Source organism: Mycena indigotica, assembly GCF_014461135.1.
Source record: "Mycena indigotica strain 171206Taipei chromosome Unknown Mind.scaff0003, whole genome shotgun sequence".
Lineage (NCBI taxonomy): Eukaryota > Fungi > Basidiomycota > Agaricomycetes > Agaricales > Mycenaceae > Mycena > Mycena indigotica.
In genome coordinates this window covers 4,627,167-4,648,056 of record NW_023503002.1, presented here as the reverse complement: position 1 = coordinate 4,648,056, position 20,890 = coordinate 4,627,167, and the positions used below count along the sequence as shown (strand labels likewise).

General features: G+C 54.7%; 1 protein-coding gene across 1 annotated transcript; it reads left to right on the top strand.

Moving 5' to 3' along the window:
- Window positions 1–17,050: 17,050 nt before the first annotated feature.
- MIND_00393500 (CxC2 domain-containing protein) lies at window positions 17,051–20,665 on the top strand (the record flags this gene model as incomplete). Its single annotated transcript, XM_037360764.1, has 9 exons — window positions 17,051–17,388; window positions 17,444–17,650; window positions 17,703–18,095; window positions 18,153–18,166; window positions 18,204–18,517; window positions 18,568–18,646; window positions 18,764–19,358; window positions 19,418–20,326; window positions 20,380–20,665. 9 exons carry the CDS (start codon window positions 17,051–17,053, stop codon window positions 20,663–20,665), a joined length of 3,135 nt encoding a protein of 1,044 aa, XP_037223649.1.
- Window positions 20,666–20,890: the final 225 nt, after the last annotated feature.

Genomic DNA, 20,890 nt, shown 5'->3' with positions numbered 1-20,890 from the left:
GCAGTCACCTCGGAACCGGTCCTGGCGATTCCGGACGATGCACGGCCTTTCCGACTCGAGGCGGACAGCTCTGATTATGCGACGGGGGCGGTTCTTTCACAATCCGCCCCGGACGGGAAGTGGCACCCTGTAGCATTCTATTCCAAAAGCTTAAATGATGTCCAGCGCAACTACGAAATCCACGACAAGGAGATGCTCGCGATCATCCGCGCACTTGAGGAGTATAGACACTTCCTCGAGGGCGCTGCGCACCCTGTTGAGATTTGGACTGACCATAAGAATTTGGAGTACTTCAGGAAGACGCAGCACCTCAACCGGAGACAGGCCCGCTGGTCCCTCTACCTCTCCCGGTTCGACTTCACGCTGCACCACAAGCCCGGCCGCGACATGGGCCGACCTGACGCCCTCTCTCGGAGACCCGACCACGGAATCGATTCCGACAACTCCGACGTCGTCCTTCTGCGGCCCGAACTCTTCCATGTCCGCTCTCGAAGGTGTTTCCGTTTCCGGCCCTGGTTCTGAACTCCTTCGCGACATCCGCGATGCCCTCTCCGGTGAGCCTGACTTAGAGGAGCCCGTCGCACTAGCGGCCCGGCAACTCCTAAAGGTCCAAGGTCAAGCTCGAGGCCCCCGCTCCTCGCGCTCCGACGAGTGGGCTGTCTCCGGTGGTCTTCTTCACTTTCGTGGGAAGATTGTCGTACCTAAGGATAAGGACCTCCGGAGACGCATCATCGAGCTCTGCCACGACACTCGAGTTGCCGGACACGCTGGTCGCTTCAAGACCTTGGAGTTGGTCTCCCGGAACTACTGGTGGCCTCAGATGTCTCGCCATATTGGCCGGTACGTCGCGACCTGTGACTTGTGCTGTCGCACCAAAGCACTCCGGAGACTGCCCCACGGAGAGCTGCACCCGACGGAAACGCCCCCAGAGCGTTGGCATACCGTCTCCGTCGACTTCATCGTCGAGCTTCCGGAGGCCCATGGGTATGACGCGATCATGGTCGTCGTCGACACCCTTGGGAAGCGTGCCCACTTCTCGGAGTGTCACACCACGGTCGACGCAGTAGGGGCGGCTCGCCTCTACTACCGGAATGTCTGGCGCCATCACGGGACTCCGGAGAAGTACGTCTCCGACCGCGGCTCGCAGTTCATCGCGGACTTCACCCGAGAACTCTGGCGTCTAATCGGCATCAAGCCTGCCACGTCCACCGCGTACCACCCGCAGACAGACGGTCAAACAGAGCGCGTCAACCAGGAGCTGGAGCAGTACCTGCGGATCTTTACCAACTATCAGCAGGACGACTGGGATGAGCTGATTCCGGCCGCGGAGTTCGCCTACAACAACCACGTTCACTCCTCCACGCAACAAGTCCCCTTCATGATGGACACGGGACGACTCCCGCGCATGGGCTTCGAACCCGGAGTCCGTTCCGCTATGGAGTCCGTGAACGAGTTCCGCGACCGGATTGCCACTGGTGTTGCCAAAGCCAAGGCCGCGCTCGCTAAGGCCAAAGAGGAGTACAAGCGCTACTACGACCGGAGACGCACTCCGTCTCCGGAGTTTAAGGTTGGCGACCGTGTTTGGCTGGATGCCTCTGACATCAGGACGACTCGCCCCTCGGAGAAGTTCTCCCACCGCCGCCTCGGACCGTTCAAGATAGTCGCGGAGATCAGCAAAGGTGCCTACAAGCTCGACCTCCTCCCGCGCTACTCGAAGCTCCACCCGGTCTTCCCCGTCGTCAAGCTCGAGCTCGCCCAAGACGACCCCTTCGACGGACGCCCCGGCTACGACCAGCCCCCTCCGGACCTCGAGGACGGAGTCCCGGAGTGGGAAGTAGAGGAAATCCTGGACGCAAGGGTGAGGTATAAACGGCTGAATTACTTCGTCAGATGGAAAGGCTACGACGCGTCGCACGACCAGTGGGTCCGCTTCGACCGCGTCTTCGCCCCGGAGAAAATCGCGGAGTTCTATCGTAAGTACCCTGGCAAACCACGGCACATCGCCTCTGCAACCTTCGACTCGATTCCATTCCGGTCTATGCGTCGGGACGCCGCATTCAAAGGGGGGGGGTGATGTCAGGGGAACCTCCCTTTCGGCCCCTCGGAGACGATTCCGATTCCGGTCCGACTCCGGTTCCGACTCCGGCGATCGCATCACCGCCTCCGTCAGGCGCATCGCCGCCCCCGCCTGGCGATCCCCCTGGGACCTGGCCTGCGACATGGCGCAGGCATACTGCACGGAGCAACGATCAACCTTGGCACGTCAAGAGCGCAGTATATAGTTCCGCTACCTAGCAGGCGGACCCTTAGAGTTTCTTCTCTTTGGATCCTCCCCTGCTAGGTCAGCCTCACTTGTATTTGCTTACTTCTATTCACTCTTTGGATCCTCCCCTGCTAGGACCTTGATCTCAGGCCTCCGGGGTTGCCCTTACAGCAGAAGAAACTCTCTACGGGATCAACCGGACAAGATTGCCAGGTTCGGCGCTGACTCAGGCTCGGAGTCCGAGTCCACTCCGCCCTCGCCCTCGCCCTCGCCACCGCCCCTGCCACTTGTCCCCTCCTCCTCTGCCACTCCTGTCGTCCCCGCACCTGTCATGCCTTCCGGAGCTACTCCTGACGCTGACACTCGGCTGGATGCGTCGCGCCTGCTTCAGGTGCGGCGACCCAAACCATCTCGCCCGAGATTGCCCCCTCCCCGCGGATGTCCGCTCAATGGACATCCTCGACGAGGTGATCCAACAACTCGGTGACGAGATGTTAGCGGAGTTGATCGCCCGCTACTCGGACACAGCTGCGCTGCCGGAAACAGCCGCGGAGTCGATGGCCGGAGAGGATTTTGTCCCCCGCGACGAGTGACTGGTGTGCCCTCGTTCGCGTCCGTAAATCGTTTCGCTGATTTGTATGACGAATCAATTCCTTTGCCCTACAACGAGCCTGAAACGAAAGACATACCCTCCCCCGCCCCCGTTTCGACTCCGTCTCCGACTCCGCCCGCGACTCCGGTCATCGTCCTTCGCCGCCTCACTGCCTGGGAAAAGAAATTGCCCAAGCAGTACACTGTCGCTGCTTCCCCTGGAGTGAACTCCCTCCACCTCCCGTTGGAGCTAGAGTCCACTACCAGCGCGCTTAAGCTCTCGCTCTCTGGCCTGGTTGACTGTGGTGCCACCTCCGACTTTATCGACACGAACTATGTCGCTCGGAATGGCATTCCGGTCCGCACCCTGGCGCAACCGATTCCGGTCTTTAACGTTGATGGCACTCCGAACGACGCCGGCTCCATCAACCAGATCGCGGACTTGGTCTTACGCTACAAAGGCCATTCCGAGCGTGTTCAACTCGCCGTCACTCACACTGCGGGCAATGAAGCATATTCTGCCCTGGAATATGTTGAGAATATTATGAATATTGCAGGCTGTATTCATTCCATCTTCTAGGCTGGAATATGACAGGAATATGTGTGGAATATTCTTAATTTTCTCACCATCTGCCATGTATATGACAGCCTGGAAAATGTTGGGCAGATCCGTGGAATATTCTCAATCTGCCACATGTTTTCATTCAATATTCCGGCCTGGAATATATCACATGTTCCAGCCTGGAATATTGTGATCAGATTCTGAGACTATCATTGATTGGGATTCTGATTAGGATTCTATAAAAGCGTGATATACCACTATATAATCACCCACATGTTGACTAGTACATACTGTAAAGACTAACCTAAAACAAATCAAAGGAAGATTCTCATATTCATATTCAGGATTGTCGACAAGCACTATCTATTTTAACAACACTCTCTAACACAGATTGTCGCTGGCCAAAATCGAGGTGAATCTGGTTGGAGTACAATGGTTCTACTGCTGCAGGTGACATTCACATTTCAGGTTTAACTCTAGATCTGTTGTGCGCGACTGGTATATGTTGGTGTTGGACTACCAGTGGATCTACGGGGATTGAGACGCAACTAGGTCCAGCGAGGATAGATCCGCTGCCCAGCCTCACGACCTCGTCGCTGATAAACCTTTCAATGTCCTCGCCCGTTTTCGGGCACTCGTCGCTATAGTCGCCATCCTCCGATAGCTCCGACTTATCAATTATCGTCTCCGAGTAGTCGTTCCTGATGTCCCTGCCCTCAAAATGCAACCGCAGCATCCACACAAAGTGAGAAACTCTGCGGCGAGTGCGTGCGGCGGTTGCTGCGGTGTGCACCTTGTTGGACTGCACAAGCGAGATGAGCCGTGCGTTGACTTCTGGATTGGGAGACAAGTCGGTGAGTCGCGGTTGGCCAGTTGTGCAAATCCGATCAGACCTTCAGTATGAGCAAGCTCATCCGCCTCGTCAGAGGTACCCAGTCCAAGAATTGTTGCAGCGGCTTTGACTACTTGGGACTGTGCCATTGCCCGTGCCCGGCCACGCTGTTTGACAAACACATCCCAGTCCCGTCTTTGTAAAGTTTGCCGCCGGCGCTTGTCATGCAATGTTGTGAGTGCATCAAGCAATCGACGGACAGTAGCTGCACATGCATGGCGCGGAGAATCTGCCGTTACAGCCAGTATTGCAAAGCTCGGTTGCGGCGCGGGTGTTGTTGCCATTGCCGAAACAATCGCAAGACTTTGCAGAAGTCTTGGATTTGTCCGGCGAGTTGCTGTTCAACGAGCTGTCGTCCTCCCCACCACAATCGCATTCCGTCCTCACTATCTCAATGCCCCGCCCGTCCTCCATCTCGTCATCGTCGTCCTCAACACGGTCTGCAATCTTGACCCCCGCAAAGCAAGCTGGTGCTGCACAGCCACACTCTTTCGCTCGTATGAGCAAAAGGACATCGTACTGTGCAATGTCATAGACGAAACCATATCTGTCAACGGCTCTTCCACCCCGTTCGTAGTAGGCGCAGACCGTGCAGCAGCAGCAGACGGAATTGGGATCGAGAAGCGAAAATTGCGTGCTGTAAGCGGAGTATATGTCCGGGAAAGATATTGTGTGGGTGGTTTCGCCATTTGCGGGATGATTGATTCGGACGGTACTGAAGGTGCCCTTTTGGTAACTGGAGCCTGTTCCGTTGCCGCAGAAGTAGCCGATTGGGTTTGGGCAGATGAGTTGTCCGATGTTGCTGCGATAGGTGCTTTCGCCTTTCCAGACGTAAGACCAGCAAAGAGCGGGGCAGGATTAGCTGCGTTGACCATAATTGCAGCCGCCGATTTCCTGCCACTCCCGCTTGTCTTGCCACGAAAACCCTCCTGGCTCGCAATTCCCGCACTGCCTAGCGCCCGACTGAATCGCCTCCGCAGGTGAAGTCAGTGGTGGAGTGAGAACTGCGATCGGGCCATCAGCAGAGGTATCCACTTCTGTAGCAGCCCGTCGTTCCCGATCCCGTCGTTCGTTCGTGGGATCCCACCAAACGAGACCCTCATCACGAGCATTTCTGACCAGCTCCAGCACCAGTCTCACAATGAGGCGGCTCTGTGTCTTGTCCGCCGTCAACAAGAATGCTTGATGGTTCCGCTGTCATGACACGAGTGGCGTTTATAGAAGGTCTGTCGGGACGGGGCCTAACGGTTGTTTGATTGGAGTTGTCGCTAGTTGTTGCTGGATCGTCGCTAGTCGAAAACTCGACAGAAGGGGAGGTCGAAGCACTGGTATTGTTTACAATGGGGTCGGTGTCGCGGGTTCTTCCTTGGGTAGACTTCGAGGAAGCGTCACATCATCTTCAAGAGCCTCCGTCAGCGACTCTTTCAAAAACTGAACAAATTGGTGATCAGAGTAAAGACAGAGTGAAAGACTTGCGCACCAAGAAGCTCTGCTGCCTTTTTACATGGTGCTTCTCCTCGTCATCATCTGTGAACACAGATTGGATGACCCTTCTCGCAACTAGGGAATGGCACGGGTATACCCACGGGTATCCGAGGGCCTACCCGCACCCGTACCCGCACAGCCACAGTACTCATACCCGCGGGTACGGGTATGGGTTTACCCATGGTTTGGGCAGGCAGGGAGGAAGAGACAGCTTGGTTATTGTCCGGAAGGTGGGATAAAAATGCTGCGCGAGAGCAGAGTCGAACGCAGAACATCTGGGACACCACAAGGGAGCAAGGCCAGCTGAGTCATCAAGCCACGGGTAGGGCAGCCGCTGACCCGTACCCGTACCCGTGCCGGGTAAACCCGCGTACCCGCGCGGGTATGGCCTACCCGTGCCATTGCCTACTCGCAACTTCCCTCTCTGACACGATCTGAAGCTCGTTCACCAGGGCCTCTGCCCGTTCCCTCCTCACAGCCTCCTTCTCCTTCAGCGCTTCCCACGCGCCTTGGAAAGGTTGTGCAGTGCCTGCGACAGAATCCGCAATGCGGGATGGTAGGGTTGTGAGGGTGTTTCTGACAGGGAAGTGGTAGGACTCAGCCCAGCAATCGCGGACTGGATTTCTTCATCTGAATATGAGTGCCAGGGCTTGTCCAGCACCTGGGCTCGCAGGATGGGGTCATCGTCGGGATGGGTGTCGTAGCCTTGCGAAAGCAATATGCCTGGGCGCTGGTCGGCGCTTCCAACGATAAACAGCGGCGGCGCTGGCCGACTGTCATGGGTGTGGCCATGTTCTTTGTGGTCCCAGAGAACGGACAGCGAGCTGGTGGATGCCTCTGCCCAACTCGTGGCCTTGACCCGGATCCGCCCATTGCTGGTAATTACTGGGATGGTACCGATTTCGATTATGACGGCGACCGAACGGCGGGAACGGGTGGTGGAGGCGGGAATGCAGATGGCGGGTTGCATTGACTGGAAGAGCAAGGATTTAGCAGAAAAGAAGCCAGAGACAGCAGAAACACGCACCTTGTGCTGACATGCGCGCCGAGAGACAACCAGCCGCTAGCCGCTAGTGTCTGCAGCCGCAGAGTCTGCTCCGCGCAGGGCCAGCCGGCTGGGCCGCTGGCCTTGCAATCTTCAGGAGGGGGAACACCACAATGGCGCTACCTGTGGTTGAACTCTCAGCCAGAACGGGCACGAATTGAGCCCAGCGCTCACCGGTCTTGCCCACAACGCCGCCAACAGCGACGACGGCCGATGCGGCCCGCCGACAAGCGCCGAGACGCGCCGAACGAGTTGGGAGATGGTGTTCGAGCCTCCCCGGACATGCCCGAGGGACACTGGCGGGCGGGCAGTCTGAGCACAGTGGTCTGGTGAAGCAAAAGGTGACCTCCGCCGGCCTATGTACACCGCCCACTGACGGCACCCTCAGCAAGCTGTCCTGCCTCAACTTCTTCAACACGATCCCGTTTGCCATGCTGCATGCTCCAAGTGAGCGCCACGTTGGTCCAAGCCGGGAGTATGTGGAATATGGAGGATCGTGGCAGTGTGACGTAATAACAGCAAGACTCGGATAGTCACACGACCACCAACTGTTATTACCATTTCCTCCAATCGCCTCGCTCGACGCCTTTGCCACGACATGTGGAATGCAACGGTGGAATGGCAGCATAGTAAAGGTGTGTCAATCGGGCCATAAATCACGACTTCCGTGCTCATATACCCATAGCTCTCGACGGGCGTAGCGAAAGCGGAAAGCAGGAGCCGATTCTCCCTCGGTTTCACGCATAGCGAACACGGCTTCAAGGCCCGTTCGTGGGCGGCGGTAGCAGGGAGGGGAAGTTTCTGACGTGAAGGAGTTCAAGTTGTGTGCTGACGGGGCGCTTGGAGACAGGGCTAGGCGGCCGGTGAGTGGTATTTGCACAATCTACTTTGGATTAAGGTATCAACAGAGCTAATACAGCCGCAAGCGCATGTGCTGCCGCGCTCGCGAAGACACGAACACCGGCAGCATGGTGACGTCAACGGCACGACGACGGCCGCAACCCATTCCCTCCTGCCCTTGATATACCCTTTTGCCGCCGCCAGTTTGGAAGAAGATGGGTTCTGAAATGACGTGAAAAGGCCTGGCGCTTGTAGTAGCAGTGCGGCGCAGTAGTCGCTTGTAGAACCCGCGCGGCAGCGAGGTGGAGCAGTGGAGGCGAGGGCCTCGTCATCCACAGGTGGGTGCATATTATCAATAACGAAGCTGGTGAACGCAGCCTGTTTAGCTACAGGTACAAAATCCACAACAACAGCACTGGCCGGAATACGCCGTCCCGGAGCCCGCAATCTCCCTTTCCACCCTGGATGCCTCCCCAGATGCCTCCCCAGCAGCAGGCACAGGCATCGCTCAGGCCCTACGTGATCCCGCCACCGCGGCCAGGCGCGTACGTCTCCGGTATGACGAATCAGGGCAGGAACTCCTAGCTAGGACACGCTATAGGGAAGGTCTTCAAGCGGGAGCACAAGCGCGGCGAGGTGCCGCCGGTGAGTGATTATGAGCGGTGGTGCTTCAAGTTATGCAGCTAGGAGTCAGATGGTAGCGGACGGCATAGACAAAGCATATAGACTTGTACCGAGTATCAAATCAAATTTGCATTTGTTAATTTTCGCCGTCGCAGCGTCGCCTGAGTAGCTGAAATAGTGCAGTATTTTGGGACAGGCGTATACGGGGTTTTATTTAAAAAAGATGGTCCCAGTACCACGGAGAAGGTTTTTAAAAAATGGTGGCGGCCTACAAGACCCGCTCGCTTAGCCACCACTGGACCGTTGGCGCGCGCGGCAGGCCTTGGGCGGGCGGTGCGCGTCTCCGCCCTTGCATGGCGCATCAGTCCCAGATCAGCCTCACTGATGCTCCTGATCCATTGACCGGGTCAGTCTGATGACTCAGCTCAGCGGCCCGTCCACCGCCGTCCCTCCCTCCGGCGCTCCCCTTTCGCCCGTTCCCGCCGCGGCCGCCGCTGCCCGAAACTTTCTCCTTCGAGGAGTCTGATCCCTTCGGCGATGCTACACATGCTGCCCAATGTGTACCACCGCGCTTGCTTGCCTGCCCTCCGGCGCTTGCCTGCCCTCCGGCGCTTGCCCGCCCTCCGGCGCTTGCCCGCCCTCCGGCGCATGCCCGCCCTCCGGCGCATGCCCGCCCTCCGGCACATCCCCTCCGCCACTGCCACTGCACGATGGTCCCTCCTGTAAGAAGCCAACACGCATGCTGCCTGATGTCCTCCGCTCACAGTCCTCACGCCCTCCAGCTTCGGTTGCCCGGCCCGGTAACGTTGGTCAGCCTGATGACCAGATTCCCACTCACTGCCACACGACCCGGCTTGGCAGGAGCTCCCGATATCTCCCGAGTCAGATTTTCACTGTACAAGATGTTATCACTTGTAATTTTCACTTGTAATTTTACGAGTATGCAAAGTTTGTCAGGATCAAACTACACTACTGGGTACTTTTCTTGCGCGTACGATTCAACTCCTTAAGCAGCTGTCGGTCCTCAGCCTCTGCCCGAAGATCTGCAGCGCTTCTTGCAGCACTTGACAGCAAGACAGGCTCACGGTTTGGCACCTTCTTTTGACGCTTTTCTGGCCTTCTCTGCTTTCCTCTGTCGCCTTCACCGTCTCGTGCGACTCCTCGCGTTTGCGCCCGGCTTCGGGCGGGGTACGATTACTAACGGGCTTGGTCCGTCTGGGTTGTAGAGCGGACTGAAGTAATTGTTTCCTTGGCTCGAGTTCGCGCCAGGTGCTTTGGTCCTCGAGATGACGAATGATTGTCGGCCAAGGGGAAGGAGAGTGTCAAGCGGCAATGGGATCGGATTGCCGGCGTCATCGTAAGTCTGCAAATACGTCATTCCCTGAGACGCGGCTGTCACCATAGTTCCGGGTCCAGGCCCACCACCGGTCCCGTGATTGGCTGGGCCACGACCTTTGCGACGATGACCTTCCCTTCCCCCTCTCTTCGCTAGACCCCCCCGGCTACCACTGGTTGTGGCCGGAATATTGACCGGTGGTCGAGAAACAGGAACGCTTGACAGCGGGGCGTTAATGGGCTCCACGTTAACGGCAAGCGATCCATCGTCTTGTGGCCGTTCCTCCTCTTGGGCATGACGACCTGTCATGAAGTTTCTCGCAAAGCGAAAGTCCGGGCAAGTGTTGAACATGTTGGGATAGTGCAGCATATGGTTCAGAGGAGGAACCGGAGGATGTGTCGCTGCTGATGCCTTGGGGCTGGGTGGAGTATATGCAGGGACGGGTGAAGGTCGAAGAGTCAGTGACAAGGGTTCGTCGTTCGCAGTGTCGTTCGCAGTGTCTGTTGATATAGACGACGGGAATAGGCTATTACTGCGACCTTCGTTATGCGTGGGGGAAGAAAGAGCTCCAGAGCTCGGAATAAACGGTGGAGCGGGTGTTTCACTGGTTATCGTGGAGTTATTGTCGAATGGTGGAGCGGGCATTTCACTGGTTATCGTGGAGTTATTGTCGAATGGTGGAGCAGGCGTTTTAGTGGTTATCGCGGAGTTGTTGTCGAATGTAAAAGGAAAACCGCCTTCTGCACTCTCGAGACGAGCCAAGAAAGCATCTATTTCCGCGTTGCCTGTGCCGCTCGTTTCCAGAGTCTGCGGCTCAGGGGATCCAGAAAAGCGGAGTATTGGCGAGGACGGCATGACATTTGGCATCTTTGGTGCGGTGTGTATGTCGGGTATGAGTGGCAGGGAGTAGTTGTCCATGCTGGTTACTGATGCAAGTCGTTCGTTGCTCAGCATCGGATTTGCGGTGTCGGCCCCATTGTAGAGGTTGCCAAAGCATATGTCGGATGAATTATCGAGGGCAGTGGGAGGGTCGAGTGCCGGGGGAGGAGGAATCGCGGGGGAAGGAGGAGGAATCGCAGGGGAAGGAGGAGGAATGCTCGTGGGTGGGGTTGTTTTGCCTCGTTTAGTGGGCGCTTTTCGTGAGTGTGTAGTTATAGAGCCTTCGGGGATCTTCCAGCTCGTCGGGAGAGCTCGTTTTTCACGGACGTCGCTCGCTGGACAATGGTTAATGAATCAGTACGATTCAATATGCTGGACACGCACGAATCGATCGCTTCAACCACTCGTTTGTGCCTTTAACGACTGTATCCCAGATTGGGAGAGATTCAGCCAGAGAGGCGCCGGCAGGGCATACACCGCTGCAGAATCTTCATGACAGTGGATGAGAAAAAGCTCTCTGTCGTGAGAGAATGTCACGTACGTCTGGACTACAATCTTTCCTCCTTCCTCCGGCATCGACCCACCCAGGATCGTTACTCCCTTGAAACCAGTAAGGGAAGAGGCACACTCGTGGACTTCTTTGATTACACCCTTTAGCTGGTAAATCGCGCTGCAACAAACTGGTCAGCTTGTGGTCGGCTCCAAGGTGCATGTCACACTCACAATTGAATTTCTTCGGGGTCATCGTCTCGACTGTTTTTGTGGGTTTCTCTTGCTTGGCGGCTAACTGTGAGAGGTACTCTTCTCTGACGGCGGCGTCGACCTCCTCCTCATCTTCTTCGTCAAAGCTGGCCTGGATGACCTCGTGACGAATACGCATTCTTGCAGCGGAAGCCTGAATAACTCGACGTCAGATATATAAGCGATGGTCCAGATGCAATGACCTGCCTCTTTCGCTGACTCGGGCTCTTGAGAGTTGGTGTCTTCGTCATCCGTCTCGGGGTTACTGATCTCATCGTCGTCTTTATCCTTGCTGGCGCCGCGACTGAGACGGTCAAGCTTGCGTTGCTTGGCGGCGGCTTCTACGGCGGCTTTTATAAGGGGCTCGAGTTTGTCCTTGTTGCGACGATGATAAACCTCGATTTCTTTCAGCTTTCGGTGCTTCCCCAGGGCGCGGAAGAGAGAGAGCGCAAGGACACCAGAATTGGTTCGTGAGGTGACTTTTTCTTGCTTTTTCTGGGTTTTTGACGAGTTGTTATAGAACCAGCTATAGATTCGCTGGTATATCTAGGTAAGCTTCCAGCAGACACGATGGGACAACACGTACGCTCAGTTCCTTGTTCTCTAGAGTCCCTAACTCGGTTTTGTACTCAGCTGAGCCTGGTGTGAGATCGCTGCTGACTGCAATAGGCCATATTTTCGACCATTCATGCCACTTTTCGCGGACATATGTCCCTGGACTGCCTGTTGGGCTTCGCTGGCTTGCGAGAAACCCTGGGACTCCCTCCTGAAGCCAGTCGACTTGCTCGGTGTTAAACACGCTTTGACGTCCTCGACGAGGCATTGATACGGGAGTGGGCTGGATAATCGAATTGGTGGTGCGGAGCAAATTTTTTTTCCTCAGTGCACACATATCAGACTAAATTAGGGGATGTAGGGCGCGTGCGGGTGCAGCATCTCTGCAATCAGAGAAAGGTCATGCGGACGCAAGTTAATCCAGGTGAATCGTGCTCCTCAAAACGGCAGCTGATCTACCGTTTCTTTCTTGCCTTCTCCCCCCAAAAGTACCCCCAGCATCATGGCGCAGATGAATTCTATCTCGGCGAGTGCAGCACCCAACGACGTGGCTGCTGTAGTCGGCGGAGCTGGAAACTCTGGCCCATATAGCTCTCGACCTCGTTCAGCGTATCGATGTCGTCAAAGGTAGTTTGTCATTCTTGGTATCCAGCTCACTGATTCATTCGGCAGGATCTCTCCCGATGAAGGTCGACGACATAGTCGCCAGCGCTCTCTCCGAGATCCTCGATGGCCCGGGAGATCAATCTAGCTTGGGCACCATTGACGGTAGGCTTTATCGTATTCAGCCCGCGCAGTTGTTGATCGTGCTTTACTTAGTATCTGACTATGCGACGACCTCCGGTAAGTGCCCGATCTACCCTATCAGTTCATGGGCTAACGCTACGCAGACTCTGTCGAGGGCTTTACAACCCTGCCCGCCCTTTCTCCCGAACAAGTCGCAGCGGGCTTTGCGACGCCGGCTGATGTGTCCTACCAAGTTGTCACTGTCGGCCGCGAACCAGGCATTTACGCCAGCGCGTGCGTTGCTCTTGCTTTTGAATGCTATTTCTAATACAGCCAATGTGTAGAAGCGACGCAACGCGACTTGTCGAGGGCATTCCCGGCAATGCTCGCACCAAGGTCAAAGGGTTTGCCGCCGCGTTAGCTGTTTACAAGGCGGCTTTCAAAGGAGGCCATGTCAAGAAGGTGATTGAGGCCCATACGGTGGAGGCGGACCCGGCCCCGGCAGTGTGAGTACCCTAGTCGAATAATGCCATCTCCCTTTCTGATTGTATAATGCCATCTCCCTTTCTGATTGTGCGTAGGCCAGGGCCGAGCACCTCGCAGCCAGGGCCGAGCACCGCACCAGTCGCACAGGGTAGCGCCCGTGTATTCGAGAAGGCCCCAACGTATGTTTGTCTTCCTTTTGATTTGTAATACTTCGTGACTCGTTGTCAGCCCCGGTCATGGTCCACTCACCATCCACCTCGAGCTGCCCGACATCCTCTGCGCAGACTGCACCTCAAAGCTGCAATGGGTCCATGTCCTCAAGGCTTTGACTAGTCGCTCGATGTAGATCGTGTATACGATAAGCGGTGGTGATTGAATACATGTGTTACACTAAGATCTGCGTGATTGATTGACCAGAGAAGGTTACAACTCTAAATTTTTCCGCCACTCCCAGACTTGCTTGCCCCGTTGAGTGCCAAGGAATGATGGCGAGAATACTGGGGGCCTGGTCCATGATATCATGTCGTCGTCGTCGGATCCACACCCTTGATCCACACATTGTTGAGCACCCAGACCCGCATTTGGATGAACTGGACTGCGCTCAATGTGAGCTCGTGGTCACGGATCCATTTCTGTCGTTGGCATGATGTCAGTGGTGAAATACCTGGGGGAAGCTGATGGAAGTTAACCATCAGCTGGTATACCAGTTTGGGAGTAAACGATTTTGCCCAATATGCACGAGAACGAGGTCGGAGATTGCGCCAACGGTGACGGGCTTCCCGATAGCTATTGCGTGTCAGTGACTATCGTAATTTGCAAAGGGCAATCGCACTCTTCTGCCAATAATGATCTGTGTCTCGGAACCACGTCAAGACCAACACCATCTCCAAGTGGGCAACAGCACTCGAGACGCAGTGCCAGGCCATCGAAAGACTCTACTGTTGTGTCGTTTAAACTCTCGCCACTGTTAAGCTTGTTCCGTGAGAGCGGAACAGTGGGGAGGGCACCCACCGGCCATCAGACACAATATCGGATGGTAGAAGAACGCTGATGTCGTCGTAGCAGGCTGAATCGGCAATAGGAACTGCTTCATGGTAGCTACCAATTGAAGCAGTCCGATATCTAGAAAGTGTCAGTGGGTAATATGCGGCATAGTTATTACACGCACCGAAAAGCAGCCATCTGCAATCTCTGTTGGCGTTGAGCCATGACAGTATCTTGTGAATCCAGACAGTTGTGGCTCGAGCTGGAAATGCTTGAGGGTGGCAGGGACTCGGATAATAGTGCCTGAGCCTGACGCCGGAGCAAGGGGAGTTTGCGCAGATTCCGAGCGCTTTTGGTTTGGGCACTAGACGATCATCCGGATGAGAAAATAGACTTGTATGCCAGAGGTTGTACCGTCGTTGAGCAGCTTGAACTTTCTCGCGTCTTCGAATCTCTTCGGTTGCTAAAGAAGACAATGGGGAACCAATCGAGGCCATGCAACTGACAACATACCGGAGGCGGTAGGCTTCCTGCTTTGTGGGCTTTCCTGTACCCAGCCGCTGTTTGCTGGGCGCTGTGAAGAGATGAGTTAGTAACTAGGAGGTCCAACAATCGGATACCTGATGTGCTCTTAGGGCGTTTGCGTTTTGCCATTCGCAGGGGCAGATGAAAATGCAAAGAGAAGGGTATGACTATTACGGTAGCGAGCACTGTCACACACACACCTTCGTTTTAGCCAACTCAATATTGTTCACCAGATGCTGTATTTAGCCGGGGATTTTTGCGTACATCGACTGCGCTGTTGCTTCCCATCATGAATATCACATTTTCAGGTCCAGTGATAGTGTAGTCCTTGAGATAAATGTGTATAATTTTGTCAGTGACCTTGATTTTCCCTCCGTTTTTCTCTAATTTGGTGGGAATAGTTGCAGTGTCTTGTTATAAAGCTTCTCTGTGTGTTTGTGAAGTATCCGGCGTGCTCAATTGCACATACTCGAGATAATTAGTTTCTACCACAAATGGCAGCTACGTCATAAGCGCTGCATAAGTGCCCGTGTATCGGTATCGGCGCCGAAGATTGTGCTTAGCCAAGCAGACTGTCACACATGGTCACTGCCAGCTCATCGATTTCCTTCCCCCTCATCTCCTCTTCTGTCTCCACCCAGCAAGGGAGACCTGTCACCGCAATGCGAAGTGGCCGCCATTGGAAGCTGTAGAAGGAAGCAACAGCCTTGGTAGGCTTTCTCGTCTACATATCTTGCCTTGGCCTCACCGACCAACCGACCAGGCAGCCAGCGAACAACACTCTCCTTTGTGGCTTTGTGGACTCGCCAGGAGGCGACACTCTCTGATCCTGGTGCGCTATCCATGTACCCTCTTTCGAAGAAGTTATTGATTTATGCCGAGAGTCCTCTTGCAGTCGATTCGATGATGTCGTCGATCTGTCCTTGCGTCTCCTGCTCATTGGCGGTATCCTCGTTCATCTTTCAAAGGTATGTAAATTCCTTACATGAAAGTGATACCCTAATGACTCGTACTCTCTAGTATCACATCGTACTTCGCCGCCTCCTCTTTGGCGACATTCCTCGATAACAAACGACTTCGCAACGGTCCAGTCCTGTAGGAGATGAAGCGACATGCTGGTAACGGCGGGGGGATGAAACAACACTGGCTGGCTCGACTCATTTTCCTCAATGTCCTCCCTTTCCACTCTTCTCCCTACACGTCATTCCATCTCTGCTCCTTGCTCCTTTCCGACTACTTTCGTGCTCCCACCTGCTCTTCCAATCGGACAATATTACCCTCATTTCCAACTACTTTGTGCTCCTATCTCCCCTTCTCTTCCAATATCTCTGTTACTCGATCACTATGTTGCTTTGCCTGCTGTTAGACTAAGTCGTACACTTAATGTAGCCTTAAGATGCGAAAGATTCTTCTTTTGTCCATACAGTACAGCGAACTAAGGTCTCCTCTCAAGCGTGGTCCCTCCATTCGTTGACCAGCTGCTCTGCCTCTTCCTGTGTTGGGAAGATGTGAATAAGACTCTTCATTTGGACGGGGGAGAAAGGTGCGAAGCTAGATACTGATAAGCAGGCGAATGTTATAGTGGCTACGACTCACCTCCCAGTGAAAATCCTGTTCTCTCCTTGCACCACGAAGAAGAGGGCGCTTGACGCGGGTATATAACCCATCGGATTGTTGGTAATGGTCGCAGAATTGGGGCAGCAAAGGCAGATATGCCACAACCATATCCCAGCTAGCTGCAACGAATGTAGGATGTTGGATAGCTTTCCTGAACGATGCAACCATTAGAAGTGGAAGCTATGCAAACAAAGACTCACGGATCGGTGCTCAGCACAGCTTCCGAAGACAAGTACCACTGGCAAGGCTGGACTGAAAGGCTACTAGCTGCCGAAATCGACCCATCTCCTTCGACATCACTGCTGACCAGGTCCGGGATTTCGTCATAGTTGATAACCACGACCTCGGCTGGATCTGGTGCAGGAGAGGGGTTGTTAGCTCTGGTCGAAGAATCATATGAACATCAACAGGATTGTCAGTAACAGAATGACGGTACAAGATCCGGAAATATACCGAAAATGAGTGTCTGGACCCAGCAGCTGAAGTGTGTGGTAGTCCACGTTTATATAAGATTCTCCCTTTTGGAGGTCGGCCATAGTGAGTGCTTGAGCTTGTCGGTCTGGTTGACGGTACAAATATACCGGGAAACCACAGTCTAGGCAAGATTAGGGATGGGTCGCCACATGTACAGACCCCACATGAGCCCCTTGATAAGAGAAGGCGATGCGCTCAGCGTAAACAGTTCTGCTGTAGGTCAAGACCGATTTTTAAAAAATGTGATGGCACATGATCTGCTTTTCCGACTGATCTACCGGAACTGGTGACAATGACCCACCTAAACTCTTCAATGTGCGTTGAGCTGTAGCTCTTTTTTTAAAAAAAGAAGCAGAAGAAGGTTGGCTGCAAGGAAAAGACAATAATTATACCGCCAGCTTGGTTTTGGTTTCATCCAGCTACCCATGCCGCCTCTTCATTTTCGCTCAAGCCAAACGGTTTTCGACGACAGCGACAGCGATGACAACAGCCATCGAGCGCCACAAGCACGGACTGTTCACCTTCGCCACGACGTCACCGTTGTTGCTGACGGTCAACTGCGGTCGAAAACGCACACAATCGAAACGAAAGGCTCTCCTCGCAAGCGTTCCGCCACTCATCAACAGGAGTCCTTTCTTCTGCCTACCATACCACTCGAGTCGGCCACCATCATGAGGATGTTAGAGGCCGGGGACGACCCGTGGGCAGAAGGAGGATTCCAGTTTGACGAAGGGCACCCTCAAGAAAAACGACCCTCACGTCCGTCTGTAGGTTTTGTTCATTATTAGCACTTCCCGCAGACTTACAGGTTTCGATAGGACCGACCTCTTACCCTTTGGCATGAGCGTGACCTCCCAACCTATCTGGACGAGTCATTGCGCTTGGAGGGTATTTCAGGCTCATCCTGCTATCTATGTCAATCGCCAAATGCCCCCTTCCGCTGTCGAGATTGCTTCATGGACTGTGTATTCTGCAAACAATGCCTACTACACTATCATCAAAACCTACCGCTCCATCGCCCCGAGGTACGCTTTTCTTCTTCTTCTTCTGATTGAGCTTTTGACTCATTGGCATAAGCTCTGGAACGGGTCGTTCTTTGAACTCAAACCCCTCAAACAGCTCGGCCTCCGCATCCAACTCGGCCACCCTCCAGGTCAAAAATGTCCCGGCACTCTCGCTCGTGGTACATTGGGAGGGCCTCCACAACACGACGATTTCTGTATTATCGACTGCAATGGCATACACGGTTGCTCTCGACATATGTACTTGTCCCTCAGCCCCCGAGCGAGCTACTCAATTGCTTCGTGCCCGCCTATTCCCGGCGACGTCTACTAGACCGCGGACTGCGGCGAGAGCTTTCAAGTGCTTCGCCTCTTCCATCTTGTCTCTTTTGAAGCGAAATGCTCGCCATTCGAATTCTACAATGCCTTGGCCCGGCTTACCAACAACAACGGCACTTTTCAGCCTCGAGTAAGTCTATGTCCTGCCGCAATTGCGTGAACGGCCATTTTCTGACACTATTCCAAGGATCGTTATCGCGAGTTTGTCACCATGACTCGTGAATGGCGCTTCATCCAGATGGTCAAGCGCCCGGGCAGGGACACGAGACTGGCGGGTGTCGCAATATTCCCGCCGGCGCTTGCGCTCTCCTCTGTCCTGCTTGCCCACAGCCCGGGAAGAATTTGCCCGCCGACGGCAGCTGGAAGAATGGTCCTCCTCACGAAAGATTTCGCTACTCGCTGTTTCTTGCAATTGACGCGAACTTCAAAATGAAACGAAAACAAGTCTCGTCAGAAGGTGTCGATCCTGGCCTCAACCAAGGCTCGGCATTCTTTAGTGATGTCTCTACTTATATGGATCATGTCCGCAAACATTGGGGTCTCGAGCAAGAGGTAAGCTCTACGGTCTGCTTCTCTCAGTACAAGAACTGATCAATACTTAGAAGAGCACTTGCGTTTCGCACGATGCGGTCAACGAGCCCGACCGCGAATCGCGGGACAGCATCATCCGGAATCGGAACTGTTGATTGCGCCCGCCACAACATGAAGCGGCCAAACGCAGTCGGAGACCTTCAAAAAGGCGAACGGTCTGTTCTTTGATGTTCCACTTTTATTGAGCATACCTAATTGCTTGTACAGATACATCAATATGGATTACATGCTTTGGAAAAGCCTTAACCCCGCGGCAATATAACGACTTGGTCGATATCATCGTCTCCTACGACATTGCATGTCAGTGGAGCAAAAATGTGTGGCTCCGCATTGCCAAGTACGACGACCCCTTACGCGACGCAGCCTTGCGAAATCCCACCCGTCGTTTCGTATTCCTCATCCCCAAATTCCATCTTCCGGCCCACATTGAGCGCTGCAACGTCGACTACTCATTTGATCTGACACCCAACGTTGGCCGTACGGATGGAGAAGCTCCGGAGCGTGGTTGGGCGAATGCAAATCCCCTTGCATCGAGCACGAGAGAGATGGGACCTGGAGCTCGCCGCGACACCATTGACGACCACTTCAATGATTGGAACCACAAGAAAATTCTTGGCATGGGGAAATCGCTCTTGGAGAAGATGAAGACGGCGATAACAGAGATGGTGGAAACGAGGATGGAGCTGGCGGAGTTAGAGGCGGTTCTGCCCATGGGTGTCGTTCAAAGCTGGCACGAGGCGATGGAAAAGTGGGAAGAAGACGCGACACAACCAAATCCATTCAGCGTTACGTCAAAAGTGGAGTCTGTACAGGACATACGCGCCAGATTGAAAGATCCCTCGCCGTCGGCATTTTATGAAGCCCTCCAGCATTCAACACCCTCGACGACATCCATGACGACCTCCATGCCGCTGACCTGATCGCAATGGCGCTGACGCTGGAGGAGCAGCGCCACACATTAGCCAGCGATGCAGCCGAGCTTGGAATCCACGCAACGACCATCCAGAAGGCTTCCATTTCGGAACGCGAGGCCAAACTGCAACGGAAATTCGTTAGCTGGTTCGATATCCAGATCAATTTCGCACCTGAAGTCGCCGCTGTACGCGCAGGAGACGACAGCCGCCTCGCTAACTCAGGCGATGTCGAAACTACCCGGGGTTCAACGCTCTACGACATGCAACTACTCTTGCCCTCCTCCCTCATATCGCGTTCGGGTGTTCTTGTCCGGCCAAGCCACGCTTGGTACGAGTTCCAACTGAGGAAGGGCCGAGCTCTTCATCTTCTCGAGGAACTGCGACGGCTGCTGCTGGTTAGAACCCAAAAGTACAAGGCCAAAGACAAGCATGCCTCTGGGGTTGCCGGGCACACGCGAGCAGGAAAGGCGATCCAAGCTATCGATGGGAGGATCAGGCACATTGCCGAGGATTATAGAAGAACGCGCACCGCTTTGTTGAGCCTAACAGAAGTCGTGGGCAACACAACATGGAAAGCGGTCTTGAAGGACCTCAAGCAAGCCGATGTGCGAGCCATGCCTCGTGCTCTCTTTGCAGACCCTGACCATCGCAAGCGCAAGCGAGGGGACGATGACACGCCGAAGGAAATGTCGTGGATTTGGAGGATGGGCATTGGGAGTGTCCCCGTCGAGGTAGCGGTGGATTCGTTGAGTGCTGCAGCTGCGTCAAGCGCGGAGGCTGCCGTTGCGGCCACTAATGAAGGGCTCCGTGTTGAATGGGCAAAACGCGCGCCCGAGCAAAGCGGTGGGCAGAGGAGGTAGAGTTGTTGCAGGAGGAGATGAGAAGGGTGCTCGTATTCTGCTCATGGAGGGCTGGGTGGTGGAAGGAGAGACGAAACCGTCGCGAAGGCCAAGGCTTGGATAGTGCGATCACATCGGGTCTTCGGGCCTACGCTGATCGTCAGGCACACATTCAAGTGGCCTTGCGCACTCAATTTGAAGGCAATTGGCGGGACATCCCCACCTTTCTCGAGCTTGGCCTGAAGCAGGTGAAGCAAATCCATATCGATCGCAGAGCCAATTGGAGGGATGCTCTGATGACTGTTGATGATGACGCGGCGTTCCAGGCTGTTCCAGAACGTCCGGACCAAAATTGATTTCCGATGTCATGTAATTACGCATATGTAATGACTCTTTCTTCCCTGTGACCGATGAAAGGCAGCGACTTGTGCCATCCGCCACGCAAGCAAGCGGCAATGGCTGACGTAGCCATGCCGGAACCACTCACAGCAGTGGGCGCAGCGGACAATTGCAATCGCTAGGAATGCGTCAGCAGCAACCGGGAGCGGGTATTCAAGGGCCGGAGCGCCGCATAGGTGACT